Source organism: Columba livia, chromosome 11, assembly GCF_036013475.1.
Source record: "Columba livia isolate bColLiv1 breed racing homer chromosome 11, bColLiv1.pat.W.v2, whole genome shotgun sequence".
Classification (NCBI taxonomy): Eukaryota; Metazoa; Chordata; class Aves; order Columbiformes; family Columbidae; genus Columba; species Columba livia.
In genome coordinates, this window is record NC_088612.1 from 1,454,123 (window position 1) to 1,479,487 (window position 25,365).

At 37.7% G+C, this 25,365-nt stretch overlaps 1 protein-coding gene and 1 long non-coding RNA gene across 6 annotated transcripts in view; one reads left to right on the plus strand and one right to left on the minus strand.

Moving 5' to 3' along the window:
• Positions 1–25,365, minus strand: part of DMXL2 (Dmx like 2) — a 49,585-nt gene that overhangs the window by 18,474 nt on the left and 5,746 nt on the right. For all 4 annotated transcript variants that reach the window (XM_065076432.1, XM_065076430.1, XM_065076433.1 and 1 more), the window contains exons 2-24: positions 24,459–24,584; positions 22,787–22,858; positions 22,017–22,095; positions 21,218–21,374; positions 20,223–20,289; positions 19,151–19,329; positions 18,270–18,453; positions 17,108–17,282; positions 16,082–16,315; positions 15,058–15,335; positions 14,179–14,875; positions 12,461–12,582; positions 10,805–10,894; positions 9,847–9,964; positions 9,367–9,486; positions 8,676–8,903; positions 6,266–7,945; positions 5,876–5,986; positions 4,970–5,139; positions 3,615–3,712; positions 3,287–3,452; positions 2,085–2,349; positions 309–1,408 (exon numbers count right to left, since the gene is read on the minus strand). In XM_065076432.1, coding sequence (XP_064932504.1) covers positions 309–1,408; positions 2,085–2,349; positions 3,287–3,452; positions 3,615–3,712; positions 4,970–5,139; positions 5,876–5,986; positions 6,266–7,945; positions 8,676–8,903; positions 9,367–9,486; positions 9,847–9,964; positions 10,805–10,894; positions 12,461–12,582; positions 14,179–14,875; positions 15,058–15,335; positions 16,082–16,315; positions 17,108–17,282; positions 18,270–18,453; positions 19,151–19,329; positions 20,223–20,289; positions 21,218–21,374; positions 22,017–22,095; positions 22,787–22,858; positions 24,459–24,584 — 6,516 coding nt within the window. The remainder of the gene's footprint in view (positions 1–308; positions 1,409–2,084; positions 2,350–3,286; positions 3,453–3,614; positions 3,713–4,969; positions 5,140–5,875; positions 5,987–6,265; positions 7,946–8,675; positions 8,904–9,366; positions 9,487–9,846; positions 9,965–10,804; positions 10,895–12,460; positions 12,583–14,178; positions 14,876–15,057; positions 15,336–16,081; positions 16,316–17,107; positions 17,283–18,269; positions 18,454–19,150; positions 19,330–20,222; positions 20,290–21,217; positions 21,375–22,016; positions 22,096–22,786; positions 22,859–24,458; positions 24,585–25,365) is intronic.
• Positions 2,627–5,274, plus strand: LOC110364362 (uncharacterized). 2 transcript variants are annotated; one of them, XR_002423088.2, is made up of 3 exons: positions 2,627–2,758; positions 4,046–4,121; positions 5,187–5,274. It is a non-coding gene; the product is annotated as an uncharacterized LOC110364362 (long non-coding RNA). The 2 variants fall into 2 exon arrangements; XR_010475326.1 differs by lacking the exon at positions 5,187–5,274 and adding an exon at positions 4,831–4,962.

A 25,365-nucleotide genomic window follows, 5' to 3' on the forward strand; every position in this document is an offset into this window, starting at 1 on the left:
AAAATTATCGTTTAATTGGAACACAACTATAATGCTGCAGCTGTAATATAAACATCAACATTTATATTCCATAATTATAGGTAGCCTAATCATCAGTGTCATATAACAGATTCTTCAGAACCAAATGATCAGGATGTGGAAAACAGCACACTTAAATACCAAGTTCTTTCCCTGAGAACATTAAAAAGATCTTGACCATTAGACTGGCAGAATATAAGGAGCATCTATTTAGGCACAAACTTTAGCATTTGACAAAACTGACAGTCCAGAACTGTTCACACTTGTGAAATGAGTGGAATTTGTTTTACCTGCTGTGACTCTTGCAGCAAGAACTTCAGCTCCATTCTTACAGATGCCAAACCACCACCTTGTGCCCCATGAAGACTACAGTAACTCAGAAAAACTCTCAGAAGAGCTTGGTTCTTCTGCAGCCACCACTTCCGTCTTTCAGCATGTTCTCGTTTTGCTTGTAACCTACGTCTTTCTATCTGGTGCCTTTCATATGAACCAATGTCTGGCTTATCTATAATATCATCATGATCAAGTAGATCCCCGTTTACTTTGGTATATGTTTTACAATAGTCTTTGCCCCCTGCATCATGGTTGCATATTTCATGCATAGCAGCAATCTCTTTTTCAAGCCAGTTGTACAGCTGAAATCTGAGCTTTCCTCCATCTACTTCATAACCGGTAGCCAAAGTCCGCAGTTCAGTCATAAGGATCTTCAAACAGGCTCTAAACTTCAGTTGTTCAGCAATAACATCAACCTCAGTTTCTCCTGCATCAGAAATCTCCTCATGCAGTGTTTGTGAGATGTTGGTGTCTGAGGTTGGCTCATCATCTTCTCCACTCTTAGATTCAGATTGTGAGCTTTTCATCATTATCCCAACATCCTTGTCCTCTTCATCTGACCCATTTTTGTCTTCACCCCAATCAAGAGTAAGGGGCTCATCGTCAAATTTTACTGCTGGTTGACTCCAGTCAAACTGTGCTGAAGACTCAAGAGTATTCTCCAAAGCAAGGGAAGTGGAAATTGGCTGTGACCAGTCTATATCACCACTTCCAGCACCATCTCTCAAGGCTTTGGAATCTGAAACACCAGCCTGTGTTGGAGGACTAGATGAGTCTTTCTCTGCAGCTACAGTAGGCTTTTTTCTTACTTTTGGAATTTTGGAAAGGACTTCAAGTGCTAGTACAGGACAGCCCACTTTAAAATGAGCATTTGCAGTAGTGAAGAACAGTTTTCTTTCTATAAGATTAATTTTATCAACAAAGCTTTTCTCAGTTTTCAGACCTAAGGTGGCCAAAGTCCCTTCCGGTGAGCTGAAGTATCTTCGGATGAGCAAAGGGTGGGTCCGAAGATAATTGTAAAAACTGAATACCACAGGATTGCATGACTTGACAATAACTGAGGGATTAAACAGATAGGACATCTATTGAAAATGGCTTTAAAATGGTATTAATCTGGTTTGCAATGCTTCCTGCATTACAGAGAATTGTCAAAACACAAAAACAAAGACCGTTTTGGGTCTAGTTGCCAAAACAAAATGAAATAATTATTTATTCCCCACAAAAAGATTAAAAGAATGAGCTGGATAAGTAGAAAGATACTAAATTCTCTCATTTGCCTGTTACATTCTTCTCGGCTATGCCTAAAAAAAGCTGGGATGATCAGCCAGGTAGAGATTTCCCCAAGGGAGTAAATATGCCACAGAAACCTGTGTTAATCTTGGAGACAGAATAGGAAATCCTGCTAGAACACTGCTCATTTCTAGAAGCAAGGATGAAAATTTAATCCATCAGAATAAAGACTAGCCAGCAATTAGCAGTAGAGAGATACTGCAGGGAAGTACCAAACCAAGAAGGCCCTCCTGAGCTTATCTGACAGCAGAACTAAGTTTAATATAATTTATTTTTAAGAAGAAGAAATTATTGAGTGGGCTAGCATTATAGGTAAGCCAATTAATTATTTCGACATAATGGCATCTCAGGAGAAGGGACTGGATACACACAGAGAAAGTATTTCTCCTTCTCTACTTTGTCTTCATAAGTTCATCCTATCAGACTAATGATTTTTCCCTTACCTGGGTTTTCATCATCATCTTTAGGTGTTTGTTCCAATAACGTGTCCAGTGCTCTAGTGTAATCTTTCATTATCCAGTACGCAATGCTTCTCAGAAATGGATCAGAATGCAATTTAGTACAGTTGAACCCAGCTCCATCCTTACGGCAACCCAAAATCTTTTCATAAAGAATGGAGGTGTATGTGACAGAGGTCTCAAACTCAGATTCATATAAGCGAGCAATAACCATAGCCAACTGGATGTCTTCCATCTTCTCAAGGCACACCTATGATAAGAAGTGGGGAAAAGGTTGCTTTATTAAGGAAGACTGTTCTTTAAAATACAATGAGGTGAACAGCAATTTATGTTTACAGAACAGCTAACTTCTTATATCTGTTCTGTAAAGTATATATTAATCTTTGGGTCAAAAATGTGGTAAGTGATATATACGTAAGTAAGATATCTTACTGCATGTTTGGAAAGAGGTGTACTTTCTATTTCAGGAAGTATAATACGTGTAGCAGTATATCAGCATGTCAAAAATTAATATGGCAGAAGATACAGATTAACTTCCAAATTTAAAGTTAATATGTTCCTGGTAAGATATTCTTCACACAGCCTCATCTGCAGAATTTACACCTCTAAGAAAAATCTTTGTCTTTTCAGGTAAAGACAAACATACCGCATATAAACAGGTAGGATAACTAGAGTTCTCTAATTCCCATTCTCTCCTGAGAGGTGCTGCTTAGGTTATGATCCTGCTTCCAGGTCTCACCTCCCTTGTGGCAAGGCAACATCAAAGCTCACTAAAAAGGGATCCTAGGGCTGCTTCAGAAGAGAACTCTGCCTTCTTTTTTAACCTAATGTTGTAACAAGGTCATGCAGAATAGCTGAAGGCTGAACAGGCTGCTACAGCTTCACTTTGCTGATCAAACAGCCAGAAGGGTCATGACTGGTATTCCCAAGAGTGCTTCCTGAGGACTGATATATAACATCTGAACAATTATTCAGGCCTTCAGATCAGCTCCCAAGCTGCTTTTCTCAGTGTTGTGGAGGTAAATGGTATGTCTGCAGGGCACAGAGAGATCATGTGTACACATACCATATAATTTGTGCCGCCACGATTTGTGAAGAGACCATCAGAGAACAGCTTGTAAGGATACACTTACATAATTCAAATTAGTAACTGAAACTTAATTTCTAAAAAGTGGAAAAGTGGATACCTCTATAGCATCTTTCAGTGAACCTGCTAGCAAGAAAAATGCAGCTGATTGTTCAAAGCGTTGTTTTCCCAACAAAGCAAAAGCATTTTTTAAAGCAGCTTTGCGCCATCTATCTTCACTAAAGTTGTGGCTGAAAAAGGCAGTCATCTTTTCATCATGCTGGGATCTGCATAAAGAAATGCAATGTATACAACTATTTATTACGTAACCTTAGCATACAACCACTTTAACAACATCACTTTAAATTAAACTCTCATCTTGAATGAGTTCAGCTTTGCATTCCTGGTTCAGTTAAGATTTAATCAAACTTAGAGTTAACAGAACTCACCTGAAGAGCCCCCACACCACTGCCTTTTTCTTCATAGCAAGGTAAAAAAGCGCAGCATCTAAGGCATCGTTGTTCCTCTGGAATGAAGCTTTTGCAACCTGTAGTAAATAAAAACTACTTTTATTACTGAGAATAGGACGGCTGCTTTTCCCTAACTCCCTCTGTCACGGAGGACAGTCGGGTGACTCTATTATTTCTACAAAGCAACAGTAATTTCTGTCAGAATGTTTTATTTACACGTGACAGCTCTCATTGCACTGCAAACGTTCTTAAGAGTCAGAAAAGCAGCACTACTGCAGATATTGACCCCTCTCAACACAGTGGGACAGTAACTCATATCATTGTGTGAAATTCCTCTTGCAATCTATAATTTAAACATACTTAAGCTAACACAAGTATTTCTTTAATGGATCCTTTTTCATTTTGTATAGGACTCAGTGATGTAATCGCATTTGATTTGGAGTACCTGCATGATTAAGCTTCACTCCTGGATTCTCTGAGTACCCTGTAAGTTTTTAAAATGTACTGTTACAAGAGATGACTTGGAAATTTAGTACACTAGTAAGTACTTCTGTTCCTCAGAGACTGCATTATTTGCTGTAACTCAAAGCAAAAGCTGGTGATGATTCAAATCCATCAAACTTCGAGTTACAATAAAGCTGAAATTCTTACTTTAGTAAGGACTTAAATTTCAATGGTACTTATGGGAAATAGTTTTAAATATTATCACAGAAATATATTGCATCTTATCCATTGTTAGACCTCCCATAAGAAAACTCTGCATGGAAATTAGTTGTGTTATTTTGGTTTTACATAATATAGGTGCATATTTCCATAAAACTGTAATTTTGTGACTCTTCAGATGAGTCAAACCTGAATTTATTTGCATTTCAGATCTTTTATGTTCTATAGTACTCTGTTATAAAAAATACAAAATTTGCAAAGAGACCCTTTATATAGTTTTTATTGAGTAATATTTTAAATATATTTATTTCTTAAATAAAGCCCTCTACTGAACTCAAAGCATAATTCCCTGTTTCATCTGTAGATGTATACTCATACGTGAAAACAAGACTCTTCTTAAAATAGGGTACTTAATATGATTTTCAACGTACTGTTAAATGTGCAGCAGGGGAGCAATTAGGTGCTGCAGAAATGGCTTTTTCCCTAGGTCCAGTTGTATTATATCTTACTATTGAATAACAACATTTGTAAGGCAGGAGCACCAACATCAGCTGTGCAAACTCCTGGGTGGGCTGGAGTACAAAGAAATGTGCTACACGCAAGTCACCGTGTGTATCTGTTGGGGCACACCTGACAGCATGGAACTACAATCTGCAAGCAATGTCAAGTACCTTCTCAATGCATCTTCGGAGGGTGTTGATATTCCTGACCCACCAGCCAATACCCATGGCTCTTAATTCAGACCACTGTGGGTCTCCCCTTTGGATAGCTGGAATCATATTGATCAACTCCTCCTCAGCCTCAGAATGAAAAGCCCATGCAAAATGGCAAGTAGACAGGCCTAAACAATGACATAAGAAAATTCAGAAGATTAAAACTTGTTAATAGGTAAATGGACTATATCAGACATGCAAAGTGTGATCTCCAGCTGAAGACTGACGTAGACCTGACAGAGGCTGTTTCGCTCACAGTGAGTTATCTTTTTGCTTTCTAGGGATGTCCTCTCTTCAGTGCTTCTGTCCTTTTCCAGTATCGCACTTACATATGCACTAGAGTTATATGGTGAAAGACTGAAGGAAAAATATTCTGTTGCCTTAGAGGCAGACCCGTTTTGGGCCAGCAACCTTCCTGTCTGCTGTTAGGTGGCAACTTGATCTTCTTTCCTGTATTTCACAACAGCATTTACTCCAACTGAGCAAGGGAAAAAACCTGCTGTGATGAAAATAAGAAAATAATCTCTAAGATAAAGGTGTGCTCATGTAAAGCAGTATCTTCATTCCTCCAGCAGAAACAATGAAATATATATATAATCTCTATGTTTTCTTGTTGGGGAACTTACTCATGCCTCAAACTGAATGGGGCAGAATCTTATTCTGTTCTAGAACTACACTTTTTTTGCTATTGACAGTGCGTGGAGGGAAGCATGTACTGAGCCTTTGCAAGATAAGGGCTTCAACAGTATAATCTAAAATTAATATGCAGATAATGGAAATACCATAATATTATAAATCAAATATAATCAGATCCTGTTAGCTCAAATGGATCAAATGAAAGCAACACTTTGCTCTAGGAATTACCTTGGTGAAGTAGCTGAACTCGATACAGAGGTGGAAGTGATGTCAGAAGGCAGGTGTGCAAGCGCATAGCCAACAAATATCGTAAGCCACATTCATCCAAGGTATCTCTTCCTGTGAAATACAAAATATGGACTTTTGAACATGCAGGTGACTACAGGAGGCATATAGACAACTTGTCATATGCAGTGTGTGAGGAATGTATGTTTCTAAACTTTCTGAGAACCTGAACTACAAGTTATTTATTATGTGTGAAATATAAGCAGAGATTTATATTTAAGTGTTTTTTCTTTTTTAAGTTTTCAGCTTTGTTATCCCAAAACACCCAAGGACAAAGTTTACCTTTGCTGAGAAGAACAAGAGTGTTAATTCAATAATATGTCAGTTACTAACCTGAGTAATTCTTATCTCTGTTCTCATCTAGCTCAGTGCTTGTTGTGGCCACAGTGTCTGCCAAAGCGACCAGGAACATCTGCTCCAGTCGAGTGAGGCCTGGCAGACTTGAGTGCATCAGGTGGCTTGAAAGGACACTCGCATGTTCTCGACCAAAGTAAGTTGGACCGTACTGTGAGAGATTAATAACTTTGGATTTACTCTCCCTCTTTTCAGGCTCAAAATCAATAAAGTCATCAGTTGTAACAGGCTGAATCTGGAATAGATCTGAGTACTGATCCTCTGTTTTTCTCTTAGCGTGGTCTTCAGAGCCCTGAGGTATTTTAGAAGTTTCTTCAGAAACATAAGTAGCATCTTGATCTGCAGCAAGCAGCGCATACAGTGGCAGCGGGGGAATTGAGTCTATCTCTGTGTAGTCTCGAGTACCATCTTTTCCAGCTGTGATGGTATCCTTCGCAGTACTACCACTTACACTGATGGTGCGAGAAAGATGGCGTTTGGGACCAGTTCCTTCTCCAGCTTCTGTGTCTTTCACTATTGCAACTTCTCCCGCAATACATTTAACTAAATGCGATAGAATGGCTTTGGCTCGGCGAACTTTACCCAGGTCCATAAGTTCTAATAACTGGGTTGGATGATACTGAGGGAGAGTAGGTGAAAGAACATGAGCAGCTTCAAAAAGGCCACCATCCTGAATTACAGTTGGAGTGCCAAAAACATCATCCACAATACCTGCCCCATCAATTACACTGGTCTTCTTTGCTATCAAGCTTGTTTTGAGTGGATCTTGCGTTGCTGAGTCTTCAGTAGTAAAAACATCACTTTCTGCATCGCCAAACTTGACAGTGTGTTTCCACTGGGCATAAACATGCATTTCACAGTCCATTCCCACTACCAGTATGCCGTCTCTCACCCAGGACAGAGAAACAGGCAGGGAAGGAGTGCCATCTACGGATGATACCAAATCAATTGATCTAAGCAACACCCACTTCGACTTTATACCTTGTTTTATGCTACCACCTAGTGGTAAAGTAATGACAGCTACTCCCTCTTTACTGCTCGTTTGATCTGTTACAATTCCCGAAAGTCTTCCATACATGAAGATGTTGGCACCAACTCCAACTGTCAATATATGTGAGCCATCTTCTTTTGATACCCAGTCCAAATGCACCAAATGCTTGATACTGGGCACCAGGTATTCATCTTTATTCAAAAAAGCATCTGATTTACTGTAAACAAATAAATTACTATCTACACTGATCCTTGAATCAAGTACACTTCCAACCTTAACTAAATCATCCAGATGAATTGTCTGTTCCAAAACCCATTCTGATCCTCCTGTAGACTCACATTCAAGTATACAAACATGCATGGAAAATTCTTTGGAAACAAAACCATTATGCTGTATTGGTTGTTTGTATGCTACTGCAAGACGTCCCGTATATGAACAGCTCACGGCAACTGGCCTTCCTACTATGCTCACTGTACTGCTGTTGTCTTCTCCTTCATCATTCATTAAAGGCCATTTTCTCCAATGATATGTTTCCCTTTCTTCATTTTTGCCGTTTAGGTCTGTCTCTACAGTACATCTCCAGAACCGCACTCTGTTGTCTGAACACGCTGTTACTATCAAATAAGGTGCAAGGCAGACTGGGTATATCGACGAAGAACTCAAGTGACCTGAAGTTAGAACAAACATTTACTTTTAGTAATATAAAGTAGAATGTCTATATGAATGAGGTAGACACAGCACTGTCTAAATACTGATAGAGAACTTTACAAGCTAGTATTATTTTTCTAATTTGGAATCGAGTAAGGGCAAATGTATTAGCACTGATAACAGTACTGCAGCTTGAACATCACTGATCAGCTGCAGTGCCAGTCACTATTCAAAGAAGATAAGCTTGAATTGAACTAATTCAGAAGAAGGGTTGCTAGAATAATGAGAAAAATACAAAAATTTAATCAGAAGAGATTAAGAATATTAAGACTAGGTTCATGTAGCCTATCAAAATGAAACCTAATAAAGATAGGAGAGACACAGACAGACAACCAGAAGAAGAGGTAAGTGCATCAGGTAAAAAAACCCACTATATACCCAACATATTAGTGCTGGCAGGTGAACAAGTGAGTATAAATGGTTCATTAACAAATTAAGACTAGAAGTTTCCAACTACTAGAGCAGTAGGTTTCAGGAACAGCTTTGCTGTGGGAACTCGATACATTTATGAAAAGGTAGCATGACATGGACAAAATGATTTGTTTGAGAGAGCCTTTTTAAAACGTCCTGTGTTCCCTGTTTCAGTAAATCAGAATGTGATAGGCTGACGGTATCTCTATATATCTAGAATTGTATAAATCAAGAAGTAAACTAATGGACCAAATGTATAGAAAGAAGTATTACGTTTACCTGCTGAAGGAGTTGCTCTTATTACTTCTACACCAAGAGGAAGATCCAGAGGTTGGCTGTACACAAGTCTGGAGCTCAGAATGAGTTTACTAGCAGTCTGAAGATTAGCAATTGATGAAGATCGTGGAATGGGACTTATGCCAGGTGATACATCTGGAGAAGAATCCACAGTCTTTTGCTCAGGTACGCTAAGTTTATTCTCTGATGAAGTAGCTTCAGTTGGTTTTGCTATAAAAAAAATGGCCAATGGTGTTTAAAAAAGTTTATAAGTAAGGACAAGGCATGAATATCCTATAATCGGTTTTATTTTTCTAAGCAGTGCTTAAGTTACACAGAAAATAATTACATGACACGCAGACTGCATTAGTTTTATTGCGCGTTATGAATCTTCATTTTGAGATATCCATAATGTTCTGAAATATGGATAGTTTAAAATTAAACCAGTGATTTGGGACGTTACTCATCCTGTCAACAAATTTTTGTATTGCAATTGGCATAGAATGCAACCAATGTTTGTAAGGAACCTGACTGCTTATATTGCATTGATATATTATTCCAGAGATTCCTGACTTTGAGGCTTCTGCTTGACAAAGGTGACACAATTTGTTTTAAAATAAACCACCAGGGTTGAAGTTGTCTTTCACGTTATTTAAAATAAACGTCTGTCTCTAAGAAAATTACAGTCACTCACCTAAACAGGCTTGCACGGATTTGAGATGAAGATGCCACATCTGAAGAACAGAGCAGCCATTACTGTCTTTTTCAATTACTACTAGGTAGAACTTTTCTGAGAAAGGTGGTGGACGATAGCCTGTAATTTAAGCATATTATCACTATCATGAAGTTGATGTTCAACAGAAATAATTTTCAATAACAGAAGACTCTAAAAACTGATACTAAAAAAACCTTTTTATATACACATTTTAATTTATAACATACAGCATTTTGAAAAAAGGACTTTGTCATATGAGTTAAAATGTTTCACTGAGGAAATCAGAATGTCTTTGTTTAATACTGTTACCACGTAAACAACAATTAATATGAGCAACATGAAACAGCTGTTTTACTGAATTCTACAGATTCTCATTAAGCATATGCCAGCTAGATGGCAATATTCTTTAAGAACATTTTGGTACCTACTTCATTCATATTAGTTATTTTGATGCTATACCTTGTGATGGCTGGAAAAATATCTCAGTTTCCTTCCCTTCCACATCTTCCTTATGTGGTTTGTATCCCAAAATGAAATCTTCTTGAAAGACATGAAGCAATTGTGTGTTTGAGCCACACTGAAATATGAAGTGATAGTTATACTTCCAGAAGAGCATAGAAACATTTGGTACCAATGCAATGATTTCTTTAGTGCAGTCCAGCTACCGATGAGGATCACTTTCTTTTATAATTTTGAAAATTATTTTAATGCATCAGAAAAACTAAACATTTTCCTCTTATATTGAGAAGAACATATTCTAGAACCTATTGTTTGTACATTCAAATAATTTAACTAGATCTACCATGCTAGACAAATTCTGTAATAACATTTTTGCCGCAGTTATTGACAGATGACTTAGGATCTGATTGGATTTGATTTCTTTGGCTGTTGAATAAATGACAGTGGCTAAAACTCTTAGACTTCATCCCTTTTCAGCGGGAAGACATTGTCTGCAGTATATTGCTTGGGAAATCTAAAAAAGGGAACGAACTGCAGATTTTCCTTCTCTCTGATACCTCAGGAGCTGTTCTTCCTGACAGCAACAAATGTCTTTGCGGTACCTCCACCTCTCTACAAAGGAGGTTGATGGCACTGAAATCCTTTCCTGCAGGCAAGGAAAAGACGTCCCACAAAGACAGTGATGGCAAAGTTTTCTAGTTGCAAAACACCCTCTTTTTCCGGAGAAATAAAGATGTATGCTTAGAAAATACTGTTATACTAACAACAGGCTTTAGCAGCTAAACAAAAGCTGTCCGACTAAAACATTCAAGATATCTCAATATTCACATAAATTCAAGGCAGTCATCATGGAGGAATGTCACCCCTTTTACCTCTTTTCAACAGATTAGGTTAACTAAAAGACAAAGCTATTAAACACCTTTATGTGATACCCTTAAAGCATTAACCATTTATTTACTTTGTTAGTTATTGCATCAAGTTCAATAATGCATCCTGGTCGAGCAGTAGATTGTTGGCTCACAATGTTAAACACTTCTCCAATAAGTTTCTGAAACAGAGAAAAGAGTTAATATGTTTTTCCTCAAGACAGAAGGAAATTGTAGTCATTTACAATAAACAGATGCCTTAATTTTCCTTGTTGGGATAAATCATAGGAGACTTCTTCCTATTGTCATTTTGGCATTTATGAATAATGTGTTTATCACGACATTTGCGCTGTTGTGAGTCTGAAGCTATTCAGCAGGATAAGGCACCAGTTTTTACGAAAATGAAATGTTGCTTATTTAAAGATTTATCCTTTCATAGCATAACTTAGTATCTGTGCATGAGAAATGCAAATACTCCGCCTCACTTTTGTTTAAAGCTTCAGGCTTTGTAACAAGCAGAAAAAAAAAAAAAAGGTAGAGAATTGCAGAATGTCAGAGGTTGAAGGGCCCTGGAAAGCTCATCCAGTGCAATCCCCCCATGGAGCAGGAACACCCAGATGAGGTTACACAGGAAGGTGTCCAGGCGGGTTGGAATGTCTGCACAGAAGGAGACTCCACAACCCCCCTGGGCAGCCTGGGCCAGGCTCTGCCACCCTCACCCCCAACAAGTTTCTTCTCAAATTTAAGTGGAACCTCTTCTGTTCCAGTTTGAACCCATTGCCCCTTGTCCTGTCATTGGTTGTCACCGAGAAGAGCCTGGCTCCATGCTCCTGACACTCCCCCTTTAGATATCTGTAAACATGAATGAGTCCCCCCTCAGTCTCCTCTTGTCCAGCTCCAGAGCCCCAGCTCCCTCAGCCTTTCCTCACACGGGAGATGCTCCACTCCCTTCAGCATCTTTGTTGCCCTGCCAGTCTTGAGGTATGGGGTCAACTGCCTCTTTCTATGTGACCTCGTAGGTGGGCCTTGCACCACATCCTCACCTACCTCCTCTTCAAGATCCAGGTCCTAAATACTATTATGGAGGGGCACCTGGGGAAGCAAAGCAGGTAGGGAGGGGGATTGCCGACGGCCCCAAACTGGAAACTGCTTCCAACCCTCGCCATCTTTTCTGTCCCCCACCTCTGCCCAACAGCTACAGGGCAGGTCCTGTCTCAGGTCTTCTTCCTCTGCCCGATGGGGCAAGGGGTTCATCACCCTTTGGGGGTATCCCCCTGGAGCCTCTCTGAGTGGCACGCCAGGAAGTTACTCCACCAGTCGATCTCCTTTTCACACTCCCTAATGTGTGAAACTGTATAAACTATAGTTTCTATATCAACTGAATGCTTTATTGATTTTTGCTGGAATGTCCCCCATTATTGCTCCTAGAACAGATTCCTCAGACTAATCTGGATACTGAAAGGCTCTATCTTGCAGGTTATCTTATAAAATAACAGAAGAAAGGAAAAAAAAGAAAAATGTGCTTCTTTATATAATAACATGCAAGGTGGAGCGTTGCTTGAAGTCACAAAAATGAAAGATGTAAAGGAAATTTTCAGTCCAGCCACTTTTAGTAATAATAGCTGTATGTCTGTCTGCTTATTATATAAAAATTATACAGAACCTAAGACAGACAGGCCACTGGAGGTCAAAAAACACCCAAACCTTTGAAATTATTATTCTAATACTTTCAAACTTCATAAACTTACAGATGATTCAGGGTCAGATAACTCATCCAGAAGTTTTCGTGCATCTACAACAGCTTGATAGAGTCTCAGGTTTTTGCCATCAGAGGCAACAAAGCAAGCGCTAGCAGAGTTGCAGTATGTACCTAATGGAAAACAAAAATATTCTAGTTAAAGAAAAAAATGGCAGTCAAATGGCATCAGGTAGTCTGTTACAATCCAATTCACACAATATATTTCTAACAGTTTTCATGAAGTACTGAAGCAAAAAAAAAATCTAAGTTAATGTGTGCATTAAAACACCATTATGCTTGGGAGGGCCAGCTCCAGCTTCCCCAGCTTCTTAGACATCTTCGAGTAGGAGCCTAAGGTGAGCTGTTCAGAATGCTGCAGCGTTTTCCCTTGGTTACTGTCTCTAAGCTTTCGGATAAAATTAACCTCTATAAATATTCCCTTCTACCGTCCAGTTAAAAGTGCAAACATAGAAGTGGAGGGAAAAATATATCTGCAGTAGTGCATAATGTAGGAAAAACTGTCACAGAGTGTCTTTATTGCTTCTCTACATAGTATAGAACAGGCTTGACACAAGTTTTTCTGTGCTGATGTATGTTTTTCTCTTACATCACAGGAAGGAATCACCTTGTTATTTGTGTTTAGAAGACTCTGTGGGATTCAGACAGCACAGAATGTTACTATGTGAGCACAGAAAATTGATTTATATTAAAATCAAAGATACGCTATGAATTTATTAAGCACATTTAGAATTTTTAAGGTTGTACAACATCTTTGACACCTATTTAATCATTGCAAAGGTCAGGCTGGCCTTAGCATAGTAAAATATCCTGGCACTATTAGTATAAAATTTAATGTCACATCCACGGCACAAATTACATTTTTAGTACTATATATACCAAGATGACAATTACCACAACTACCAGAACAGCATCTTTTTGATAATTCAAAAATAACTGTCTGAGCAGCTGAATAGAGTACCATTTGTAGAGACAATTTTCCTAACTCCATGAGAAAGCTCTAAAATTAAAGACAAAAGCTGAAGAATTGTCCTAGGGCATTCCATGGGATGTTATACTGCCCGACCTCTGAAAAAGTATTCCTTGCCGTTCTGTAACGCTGATGTAGTCTATTTCTTTCAAAATACTTTGTGTTCTAACTGGGCTTTTCTAAACCGCTACTGGTCTGAAGAATTTCAGTTCTGTTTCAGGATCTTCTAAGCAGCGTTCTTAGCCAGCATTTAAAAGAGTTGATACCACAAATTTTGGCTGAAAATCTTTCTCAAAAGTTCAGATATTCAAGTGGTCCAAATGCTAGTTCTGTTTAACCCACTGCCTCCTGTGTCTGTATGTGGCCAACAACCCAGATACCCGAGTCATTAGAATACCTGTATTGTTGAGAACCATGTCAAGGCAGAGAACACAGTGAAGCTGCCTAAAACACCAAGGAAAGGGATCATATTGTTCTTTGTGAGAGTGATGATTGCTTACTCACACAAGGAAGTTACTGAATATCAGATGATCCGCAGTAACTAGACACACTCAGACCACATGAAATAGTTGAAGTAGCTTAGCTTAAAATGAAATAAAAACGCTTAATTTGCATAATACAAGGAAACGGCTAAAAAGTTAATAAAAATATACTCCAAATACAATAGTAATTTATTTTAACAAATTAATTCTATGACTCACAGTGTTAACACTATATGGAAACATACTAAGTAGACTCACCAAGGCAATAACTGGGAATAAGTGTTGGAAGCCAGGCTACATTAGAGAAAGCGGAGGTATGAAGAGAGTTAATTCGAGCCAATTCAGACACTCCTCCAGTGTATGACAAAGGTCCTATAGGGTCTACACGCCAAAGAATCAGCTCACTATAGATTGCATTTGGGTCATGAAACGTACGGGTTGCTGCATTTTTAAGTTGCTGCCTAGAAGAACCTTTCACATGTTTAACAGGATCCATTATTCTGTTTATCCTCTCAGAGTCCCAGGAACTGTCTGATTCAGGAGTTAACAGAGCATTATGATGAGAAGAAGTCAGCAGTAATGGTAAAACAGAATGGCAAGCTAGATCATTGAGGTGAAAACGGTGACCGCAGTACCTAAATTTATGTGATACAGTTAGCACAGTAGTGAAAGCTGATTTATCAGCAAAAGTAACTGCCCACTGATTGAGAGAACCATCTATATGTTTGGAAATCATCATTACTATGGGAGAAATTATATTCAGGTTTGCACTATCCTGGGCAAAGCTTGTTCTTGTATTTTCTGGAGCCTTATCTGGGAAGTCCATTGTCTTCTGATATACAGTATTACTGTTATCTTTTACAAAGACAGGGCAAGCATACATCATAATATTTTTGCTAAGGGAACTAGCATCTCCTGATGGAAATGCAACAGGAATCTTAGAAGAAAATGAAACCTAAAAAGAAAGAAAGAAAAAAATATTAGAATATAACAACCCAGCTTAAGTCCAAATAAATGTTAGCTGTTTTACAGGAACTACTTAAAATAAATTCATACTGATGTTCAGATATAAAAGAAAGGACACAATGATTGTTGACTAAGATAATCAATAATTTAAAAAAGTCAACTATGCAATACCTGAACTTGTCGAAAGATGCCTGGAGTGTATTCATCTAAATATTTCACATGCCACACCAAAAAGGTACCATCAATGGGATGGATAGTAAAAAGCATATCTGGATTTCTGTTCCATTCAGTTAGAAGCAACTCAATTTTCCGATCTAACAAAACTGTTGGAAGAGGCATGCGTGGGCCTGCCAGCAGAGATGTTTTGGGGCTTCCCTCTCTTTCTCCATCTTCATGTTCCGAAGAGCCTGTACCAGTCCCTGTCTCTGATTCCCTATCTATAGACAAGTCTGCAACACAAAAGAAATGTGCCATTTTATCCATTGCAAAGACTTCCCTATGGGTTTCTATTCAAAACAACACAGTATTTTTAAATCTGTTACTAGTACTATTGGATGAGAACGTTCATGCAAATTGAGGGTAGAAACATCTTTCTTTGTTCTGTCTGTACAAAAAGATGAGGCTCTGGCCTTTGACTATTGCTCCTAACTATGCAATACAAGTAATAATAAATATAACCATAAAAATCCAGATACTTGGAGCCCAAGATTTTTCTGGTCAACTATACAAACCCCACATATTTTATATGAATGCTGGTTCCAAATTAATGTGGGGTTTGTTTATATTTAGAAGGTAATAATGAAATATATGGTATGTGATCCTTGATGAAGTAGTATGTATTGTATGTTCGGTAAGAATTATCACACCCTTTACTGCACTGGCCATCTAGATTTGAAGAACCTAAGCATTATAAATGACACAATGTATCATCATTTTACTGTCACTAATTGGTCTTACTGGTTTCTGTAGACAGAAAATGGAAATGAAAGACAAAAGCTACCTTTGCCTTCCAACAGAGAGTACATCATCAAATTTCTCATGCCTACAATTACAGCGGCCAAAACTACAGCTGTAAATGTCTATTTAATTTTACATTAGTGATAAAATGTTAGCACTTACAATTCTTGTGCTAAGTAGTTGCATTATTGCATTAATGTGCTTCAAAATAAGTGCTACATATCACAATATAACTAACCATGATCTAATTTCATATGTAAACCTCTCTCTTTTTCTTCCATTTCTTCTTCCTCCTCAACCTCAACATCAAAATCTTGTTCCAGTTGTTGTTCAGAAATTTTTCTTAGATGCTGCATAAATACTTCAATAGAGGATGTAAAATTAAATTCTTTATTATTCAACCAGTGAACAACGAAGCCTCCATTCCCTTCATCCATATTAAAAGCTGTTCCAGCCAAACCTGATGGAATATCTGTGGAAAATTTTCGACAAATAAGAAAGGTATTAATTAAACTGCCAATCTTTTATACATATATATATATAATATATATATACACACATGTATATACACAAATTTCTTAATTAAGATATTTAACATATTTTAGGTAGAACATAACTTGCGCCTGTAAGATTAGAGAAGGTAAGATGTAGATCAAGTTTTTACATGCAATTTAATTTTAAAAAGTAAAGAGATTTCAGCATCAATAAATTTACATGAAAACTGATTCTTATATGAATGATAAATAACACCCAACAGTTCTAATTGCTTCGCTTTGTGCACTGCAGTCTTGCCATTTCATGTACAGGTTTTAGGCAAGGCATATAATTACTCTTTAAACTTTTCCTTGTTTAAAATATTCTATATTCTATTCCATAAAAAGCAGCTGGTTTCCTGCCAAAAAATCTGGTACAGCTTTCTTTCATTCACTATATGCTCTGTAGGATGCAAATACTCCATTATATACCATTGCCTCCCAAAACCCAACAATCAAATGCTAAGCGGATGTGAAATTTAGGTTTCTTCTGCTTTCTGATGTGCAAAGATAAATTTAATTGGCTTTTAAAAATGCTGAAAGGGTTCAGAATAAATTCAGCCTCCTTTGTCTTACAAAACTCTATGCCAAGTAAGAGACTTGTGAAATAAGTCTTCCTACAAATTCGCTGTATTCAATTAGGCAAAGCAAAGAACGTGCATCTCAGCCCCCTTTATTTTTTCATTTTGTGCAAGTACAGTATTACAGTTTAATAAATGGTTGTATTTCACCTGTAGTAGGGTTGATGCTCGCTGCTATGTGAAAGTGACCAAGTGCATTTGCATGGTGTGAAATGTGACGCTGAACTTCGTGAGTACCCTGTTGATCTGGCAATACATCTGTGTGGGTAACAAGAACTGAAGATCTCCTTTGTCCTTTTCTCATATTTTTCAAATGGTGAATTGTCTGGTATAGTTATAAAAAATAAATTAAGAAATACTTAAAAAATTGTAAGGTAAAAATTCACACTTATATAAAGCCTAAAGCTTCTAAATTTCCTTCTACCTGAAAAGTGAAGACTATTTTCAAAAGGATTATTCTGAGCAGATTAGAACAAAGAATAGTGAAAGTTGTGTACACCGGTTCTGGCCAAAAGCAAAGCTCTTCTAATAGTCTTCTCAAAGTTCCTTTTGATATCTGTTCCAACAACAACCCAAAAAACCTCACTATTTTGTGTAACACACATAAACAAGATTACAACGATCTCAAAGCAGTAACCTTTGCAATATTATTTTATAATGAATCACGTTTGTGTAACTGAAACTTGCTGAGAGCACATGGAGAGCACAACTGATTCAACAGCCCCTAGCACACTGGCTTCTACTTTCCCCTTTTGTTGATGGTCATGATGCGTAAGAAGTAAAAACTTGGTCTGATTGCAATAGTCTACAAATGAGTGGTGGGGTGGTTGGTTTTTTTTTTTGCTTTGTTTTCTTGTTTTTATAAGGTTTTCTCTTACTGTAAACTTAATAGACTTGATATGACCACCACTGAAATTTAGAGCCCCACAATAACACCTTTTGGAAATGCAATTATCAAATCTGATAACTAAATACTAAAAGAGTTTGTTTACTGCTTCTACTGTTTTTATATTTTCAGAGCCAATCAGAATGAAACCATCACTTACTATTCCATGTGAAACACTGTCTCTTCCCAACGCTGTTAGTTAGCTATAGATAGGAGCACATTAAGTTATAAGAACAAGGAGCTTGGCTGCAGAGACCCGAAGTCTCTGACTTTGTTGGTGTTTACTAATAGACTTCCAAAGCTTATATAACTCACACTATGCTTATAAGAACCAGATAATACACATTCTTCATTCTAAATCCTTTAAATATTTAAGTTTTAAGAATCTTGAAATCAAAAGCTGACCAAATAAGTATTTACTTGTACCTCTAGTGCATGCTGTATTTTGTCCTTTTGCTTTCCAGACTGAGAGACAGCGCTGCTAATGCTGGAGGTGCTGGTTTCACAGATCTGCTCACCGAGAAGCGTGTCTTCTGGTAACAACGTCTCTGCCCACAGCCGACAGATGCCGTCAAGACATGATGTGAGTAACACATTACAGACCAAACCCCTAAGAACAGACAGAGCAAGGTTACCCAATGAAATTAAATTAGCTTTATGGACATGACAGAAATTAGGGAAACTTACAAGTATTTAGTAGTTACTGTTTCATCCAAATTTCTGCCTCTCCCCTGACTAAGGGATTTGTATCAGTAGTGATTCTTGGCATGCTGATAAACCCATGGACTCTTGGCAAAAGTACACGAGAATATGGAATTTTTATTATGTGATAAATACAGCAGTTATTATAAAACTGCAGTTACGAAACTGCCTAAACTTACAGGACTATATAAAGCATGCATAAATTTTATTAAATAATGAAAATAGAAATTAAACAACTCATTAAACATCAGTGTATATAACAAGGTGCAGAAAATAGCTTACTGAATGCTAATCATTTAGACAAATGTTTGGTTTCCAGTGTTACAGCACCCTTTGGTGAAGACAAAGCCCTACAGCCATGGTTCTTGCCATAACTTGAGAAAGCACTGAAGTTTAAAGTATATTTTAGAATAAATCTCACCTATTAACATGACTGTCACTGTCGTACTAGGTAATCCAGAAACTTATGGGAAGATGTTAATATGTTTTATTTCTTGAAAGCATAAGCAGAGAAATCTAATCATGTTCTTGATGGCCAAACTTTAAGCAGAGTGTTAAAACTCTTGGTCAAAGGTTTGGTTTTGTAAAAAAGAAAACTTTCGAACCTGGGCATGTACTTGCTAATGTTACGCCATGAAAATCCTGTCACTGCTCGAGGATGCGCCAAGTAAACAAATGAGAAGTGGACAATGCCTGGACATTTTTTCTTTTCTTCATTCTCTTGGGGCAGAAGAGATGACTTCCAACCGGTCATAGGATACCAGACTTTTAGGAGGCAGTCATCCTGGGTAAAGCAATAAAAAATCCCATGGGGTTAGCGAGCTATAACTGAAAGTGTCACAAAAGAGAAATGCCAAATAATAAGAAAACTGCTGTTCTGGTATCTTTCACAAAAACCTGACCTAGACCAATGGTACCTGGCGTGGATTAGAAGGGTCAGTAGGTCAGAGAGGTTCTCCTGCCCCTCTGCTCTGCCCTGGGGAGACCACACCTGGAATATTGTGTCCAGTTGTGGCCCCTCAGTTCCAGCAGGACAGGGAACTGCTGGAGAGAGTCCAGCGCAGCCACCAAGATGCTGAAGGGAGTGGAGCATCTCCCGTGTGAGGAAAGGCTGAGGGAGCTGGGGCTCTGGAGCTGGACAAGAGGAGACTGAGGGGGGATTCATTCATGTTTACAGATATATAAAGGGTGCGTGTCAGGAGGATGGAGCCAGGCTCTTCTCAGTGACAACCAGTGATAGGACAAGGGGTAATGGGTTCAAACTGGAACAGAAGAGGTTCCACTTAAATATGAGAAGACACTTCTTCCCAGTGAGGGTGGCAGAGCCTGGCCCAGGCTGCCCAGGGAGGTTGTGGAGTCTCCTTCTGTGCAGACATTCCAACCCGCCTGGACACCTTCCTGTGTAACCTCATCTGGGTGTTCCTGCTCCATGGGGGGATTGGACTGCATGAGCTTTCCAGGGCCCTTCAACCCCTGACATTCTGGGATTCTGGGATTCTTGTTTCTGAAATTCATGGAATTACATGAAAATACAGCATTAAATGTGAGATGATAATTTAACTTAGCTCAGACTACAATAGAGTTTGTGGTCCAGGACTATTCTATATTACTTATTTAATTTACTGAAACAAATACAAACCATAGCAAAAACTGATTTAATTTTCTTTTTGTCCTTACCTTCCCAGCTGTTGCAAAGTATTCACCATCAGGAGACCATGACATCAAATGTACTGATACTGCAGTCCTAAAGAACACAAGAGTAAAGTTCTAAGGTGTAAGTAAAGTCTATTTATTCTGTAGTATTATTCCATAAGTATTCAGTTGATTAAGTATTACTGTTCATTATTTAAATAAAATATATTCATATTTTACAGTTGTTGCTTTAAGCATATTTTAGAAATAGCAGAAGCATAAGAAATATTTGCTACTATGAAATAGAATATTTAGTATTTTCACAGTTTTACAGAAAAATGGCCCATTAAATAAATTAAGTATGGCGAGCCTAGGCTAGATCAGATCAAATCACATAAGTGAAGTCTGTCCAACCTGCTCTTCTACTCCCCGTGAAGCCAAGACAAATAGTAGGAAAAAAACAAAGTTGCAGCTAATTTGTGATGGGTCAGCTGCCTGAAAGAGCAAGCAGCCTATACAGTTCTTTATGGACCCAAAATCTAAAATGGCTTCAAAAGAGACAAAAGAAAACAGGTTCATAGGCAGCTGCTTCCCAAGTCTGCATATGTATAGAAATAGCTGATCATGAAGCATTTCTGTAACATGGACCTCAAATAGAACTGGGTAGAAAGAGTTTCAAGACCCTCTTCCTAAGACTGAGGAAGCAGCTCTCATCTTCATCAGTGTAGTGTATCTGCCTTCTGCTGCTCCTCTGCTCAGTCTCATCCCGTACCTCAGCACTACTTTCAAAGATGAGAAAATGAGGACAATTTTGATACCCTGGCGGTGCTACAGTTTGGGTAGGCCTTTGACTAGCTTTTCTGGTGGTATGTCACTTGAAAAAGTGAGGAATTTTCATTTGGAGTAACTTACTTTTTAAATTTTATGGTGTTTTAAGGTGACTTAAAAGCACATTTTAAAATACAGCTTTGGAAAGAAGATAGGGTTGATATATGAGGTGATATCGCAATTTGTCTTAAAATACAAATTATCTCACTCACTTGCACTGCCAGACACATTTCCAGTCGTTTAAAACTGGGAGAACTTTATCATCTTTGATCTGATTGTCAGGATCATCATCTTCATCTTCTTCTAGGAGGTCACTAGATGGAGGGGCCCACAATTGCAAAAAGTCAGTTGCTGTCAGCAGCCTATTACCTGAAAGTCAGTAATATCACAGCTGTGAACCAGATGATGCATATATATTGAAAGATTAAGCCTAACATCATATTTCGTTGAGAATTATTCAAAACAGGTTGAAACCTCAACTTTATCAAGTCCGTTCTAAATATAGGGTATGCAATCATTATACAGCTATATCTTTATATATTTATTAAAACATTTTGAATTTAAAACATCTTTTTAAAAGAACGTCAAGGGGTTTTCAGCAACTTCAAATGATAAATCATATTTAATAACGAATGTTGCAGATGCTAAATAGTCATTCATATCTCAAATAAATACACATTGTTAGATGTCTTAAAACTATTTGTGTCTGGCTACATTACTGATTTCAATTGTAATAAAATTCTGCTTAAATGATTATTGGCGGTAATTTGACTCAGTTAGCAACTTAACGCTGTATTTGCCAAACTAAGTTCTTGTGTAGGAGACTCAAACACTTGGCACGGCATCTTCAGAAATACTAGCCGTTGCCTCACATTTTATGCAACACTGGTGAGAACAGATAATCTAAAATACCCATATTAATGCTCCCACTTGTACAATAAAAATAACTTGTATTCTTCAAGTTCTCCTAAATATAAATGTTGAACAAATACTTCACAAAGTTCACATTACCTTGAGGATCCCAGGCCAGATTGTAAGTCATAGAACTGAGGAAGAATTGCCCAGTTTTAAGCCACTGACACTTCAGTTGCTGTAGTTTGAAAACAGTAACGGATTAATTCTCACATCAACAGCAAAATACAAAGGTACCAGTATTTCTTTCTCTATGAAATTTCTATTAAGCCTGCTGCAAAAACATTCAGGATCCAGTGGTAAATTGCTGAATCTAGTTTTAACAATTTAATTGTTTTATAAAAATTAAATGGGTCACAGAGTACCCTGCGAATGAGATCTGGACCTGTCACACATACAAATCTATCTGTAGTTTACTTTAAACTAGTTGGGTCATACGTTTATAACAACATAAGGGATGGCAGTATACATGCAACAAAGATTGTGAAACCTGCTTGAGTACATACTTAATGCTTGAGTGCTCGGCCATGGCTGTATTGTTAGAATAAGCCTGAGTGCACGTACAGAAGTCTAAGTCATGTTTCTGTACCACAGATCTGATAATCCCTTCAAGTTAAACACCAAAATGTCACCTTGTCACTCCAGGATGAGATGCAAGAACAAGATGCTGTGAACTTAGGCAGAGTGCCGTCCCCTGTTTGATTCACGCAGTGGAAGATTCTACCCATACGATCTTATTATTGATAGTGCAAAATGTTTATCCATTAGTCTTGTGTGTGCCGATGTAATAAAATAATAATAACTGGCTGAAAGACTTTTGCCTCTTCTAAGAGCCTAAACTGAATTACAATCATTAAATACATACGTACGCAATTTCTTTTATGAGAATTTATACCAAGAGGTTCAAAAATGCAAACAGCATTTCCATATGATGCTGCAATCTGTAAAAAAAACCAAAAACAAAAAAATGTTCAAAATGTGAGGTAAGGAGCTGAGTGTTACAGCTCCTCAGTATTCCCAAACAGCTAAAGAATTTCCAATACCTCTTCTATGTGCCATTGTTCAAGAAAATTAATACAAATGTCATTAATTAATGTATACTTCCCTAAGTAAGTTGAGAAATACATAGTTCTGAACAAGCCTGTCTTTGCAATTTTAACTCTAAGTAGGGAAGACATCATGTTTAGTGGAACAAGCACTGTCAATCAGATCTGATATATTCTTCTAGGGTAACAACTGTTAATACATAAGGGAAACATGATGCCTTCACTACTTCTGCTCACGTTCTGTCCACTTCACATGTAACTAATAAATTAATTATTAGTGTCTGGGTCTCGGCATGTTCCCAGATTCCATTTTGTACCACTAAATAATAATTTTGAGCAACAGGAGGAAACACAAGTCTATTTGAACACTTAAATACATTTTGAGGGGAGGCAAATGGAAAAACTGAAGTGCGTATACCACTGAACCCCTCTATTTCTTTCACCCACTTGTTGCACAGAAACCTCCATATGCAAGATGGTCTTTATTAGGAATTTATCTGGTCACGTGTCTAATGCTCATCTGCATATTAGTACTTTTGACCATCTTTAAAATTCCTTTTTCTTCCTTAAAATATTTTTATAAGAAAAACTGTTTCAGTTCTTAGCATTCAGGATCTGGTTTCCTCAATACAGAAGTGATATAAAAGTTGCACAACATTTATTATGAAATCATATTTCCTCTTTGGGGAGGTGGGGCGAGAGAAGGCTGCAACAGCACCCGCCCAAAGAAAAGACCAGACCGTGCCCAACTGCTAACTAGGGCTTTCTCAATACTGCAACCAATTTTTAACTAGCTGATCTCAGTAGGCAGTAACAAATGACAGAATATTCTTAGTGTGCTACCACAACTCATAGAAAGTAGCTTTTCTTTTTTTTTCTTAGCAATTTAAACTGTCTCTTTAACATTGTTCAGGGATTAAAAATGAACCCACATAGCCAGCCAAAGGGCCATGCAGTTATGATCGTTCACACTGTAGCACTTCTAAACACAATGAAAGTGCCTAAGCCTTTCTGAAAATTAAAGTATTTCTAATTTATTGCTTTGCATGACACATAAGCACACATATGTGTATATATACATATATGTGAATGATTTAGCCATGTATTCTTTAGCTAGATAAAAGTATTCAAAAATGGAGACAATAACAATAATTTTAGTACTAATCCAGTTCTGATGCTATACTGTAAACCATATATATTTCCTCATTTTGTGAGACCTGTTATTACAGGTCCTGAAAAGGAATTAAAACCATTATTACAAGATGCCTCCTGCTTCCCCTTCCCTCCATTTAAAGAAGAAATTGCTATTAAATGAAAACAATTCTTGAAGTAAGGCAAGAGGTGTTACTCGGAAAGTAACAAATCAGTAAAAACTGATCTTTGTCATGAAATTAACTCATTAACACCATTAATGTATTATGATGTATTATGTTGCTGCTTATTTTGAGTATTGCAATTTTTTAAAGATTCTATGCAAATGTATGAAAATTCTTACCCTGCCTTGTCGTTGGGAGCACTCCACACAACTGACCTGGATGTTTCCGTGTTTAGCACCGGGAATGATTTGCACACATTCAAAGTCATTTGCCAGAATGACAATGTCACAACCAGAGCCATATGCCTGAAATGTTTTTTAGAAGAAATACAATTGAATATTGATTTTAAAAACTAACTGAATACTTAATAGATTATTTATGGTTTTGAGAGATCTGTGATAATCTCCACTGAAAGAAGATATTACTAAGTAGCAGGTTTATTCTTTGCCAATTCAGAAGCGCCAGCAGAATGAGCACCAAGCAACAAAGTAGCACAGGAGACCTTAAATCTCCTCGAGTGTAAATCACAGCAAACAGGAACAGTAAAAAAATAAAAGCCCCCAAACCAACTCCTAAACTTCTTCTAGCTGTGTGTACGTTCACTTTTGACTGTTTTGTGCAGTTGTTTTAGCTTGTTTGAGGCTGTAGTTGGTGGTTTGGTTTTCTTTCCTATTCAGGTACACCTCTTCCTGAGTGTGCGTATAAACTTCTGCAATATCTCTGTGTACACCACTGTAAACCAACAAAGATTTGTCTTGGTTATAGTGTATCTTGTGCACTACAGTCTAAATAATTTGTTTAAGAATAAGTTATAGAACAATGATCACTTCAGCACTTTTTGTTGGCAGGACAAATATACATATCTGTCTGCCAAGCTTTCACCTGTCCTAGTGTGCCAGAATATTCTAAAAGCCTTAATCACTCCAGATGATCTGTTCCACTGAGCTCCCACATTCAGGCATAGAAATCCCCTCCCATCAATCTACCAATAAACCTTTTCTAAACAGTTCTAGCTAGAAGTCTTTTTTCTTGAAGTAAGTTTTCCACAAATTCCAACGCAATAGGCAAAGATTTTAGAACAGCTCA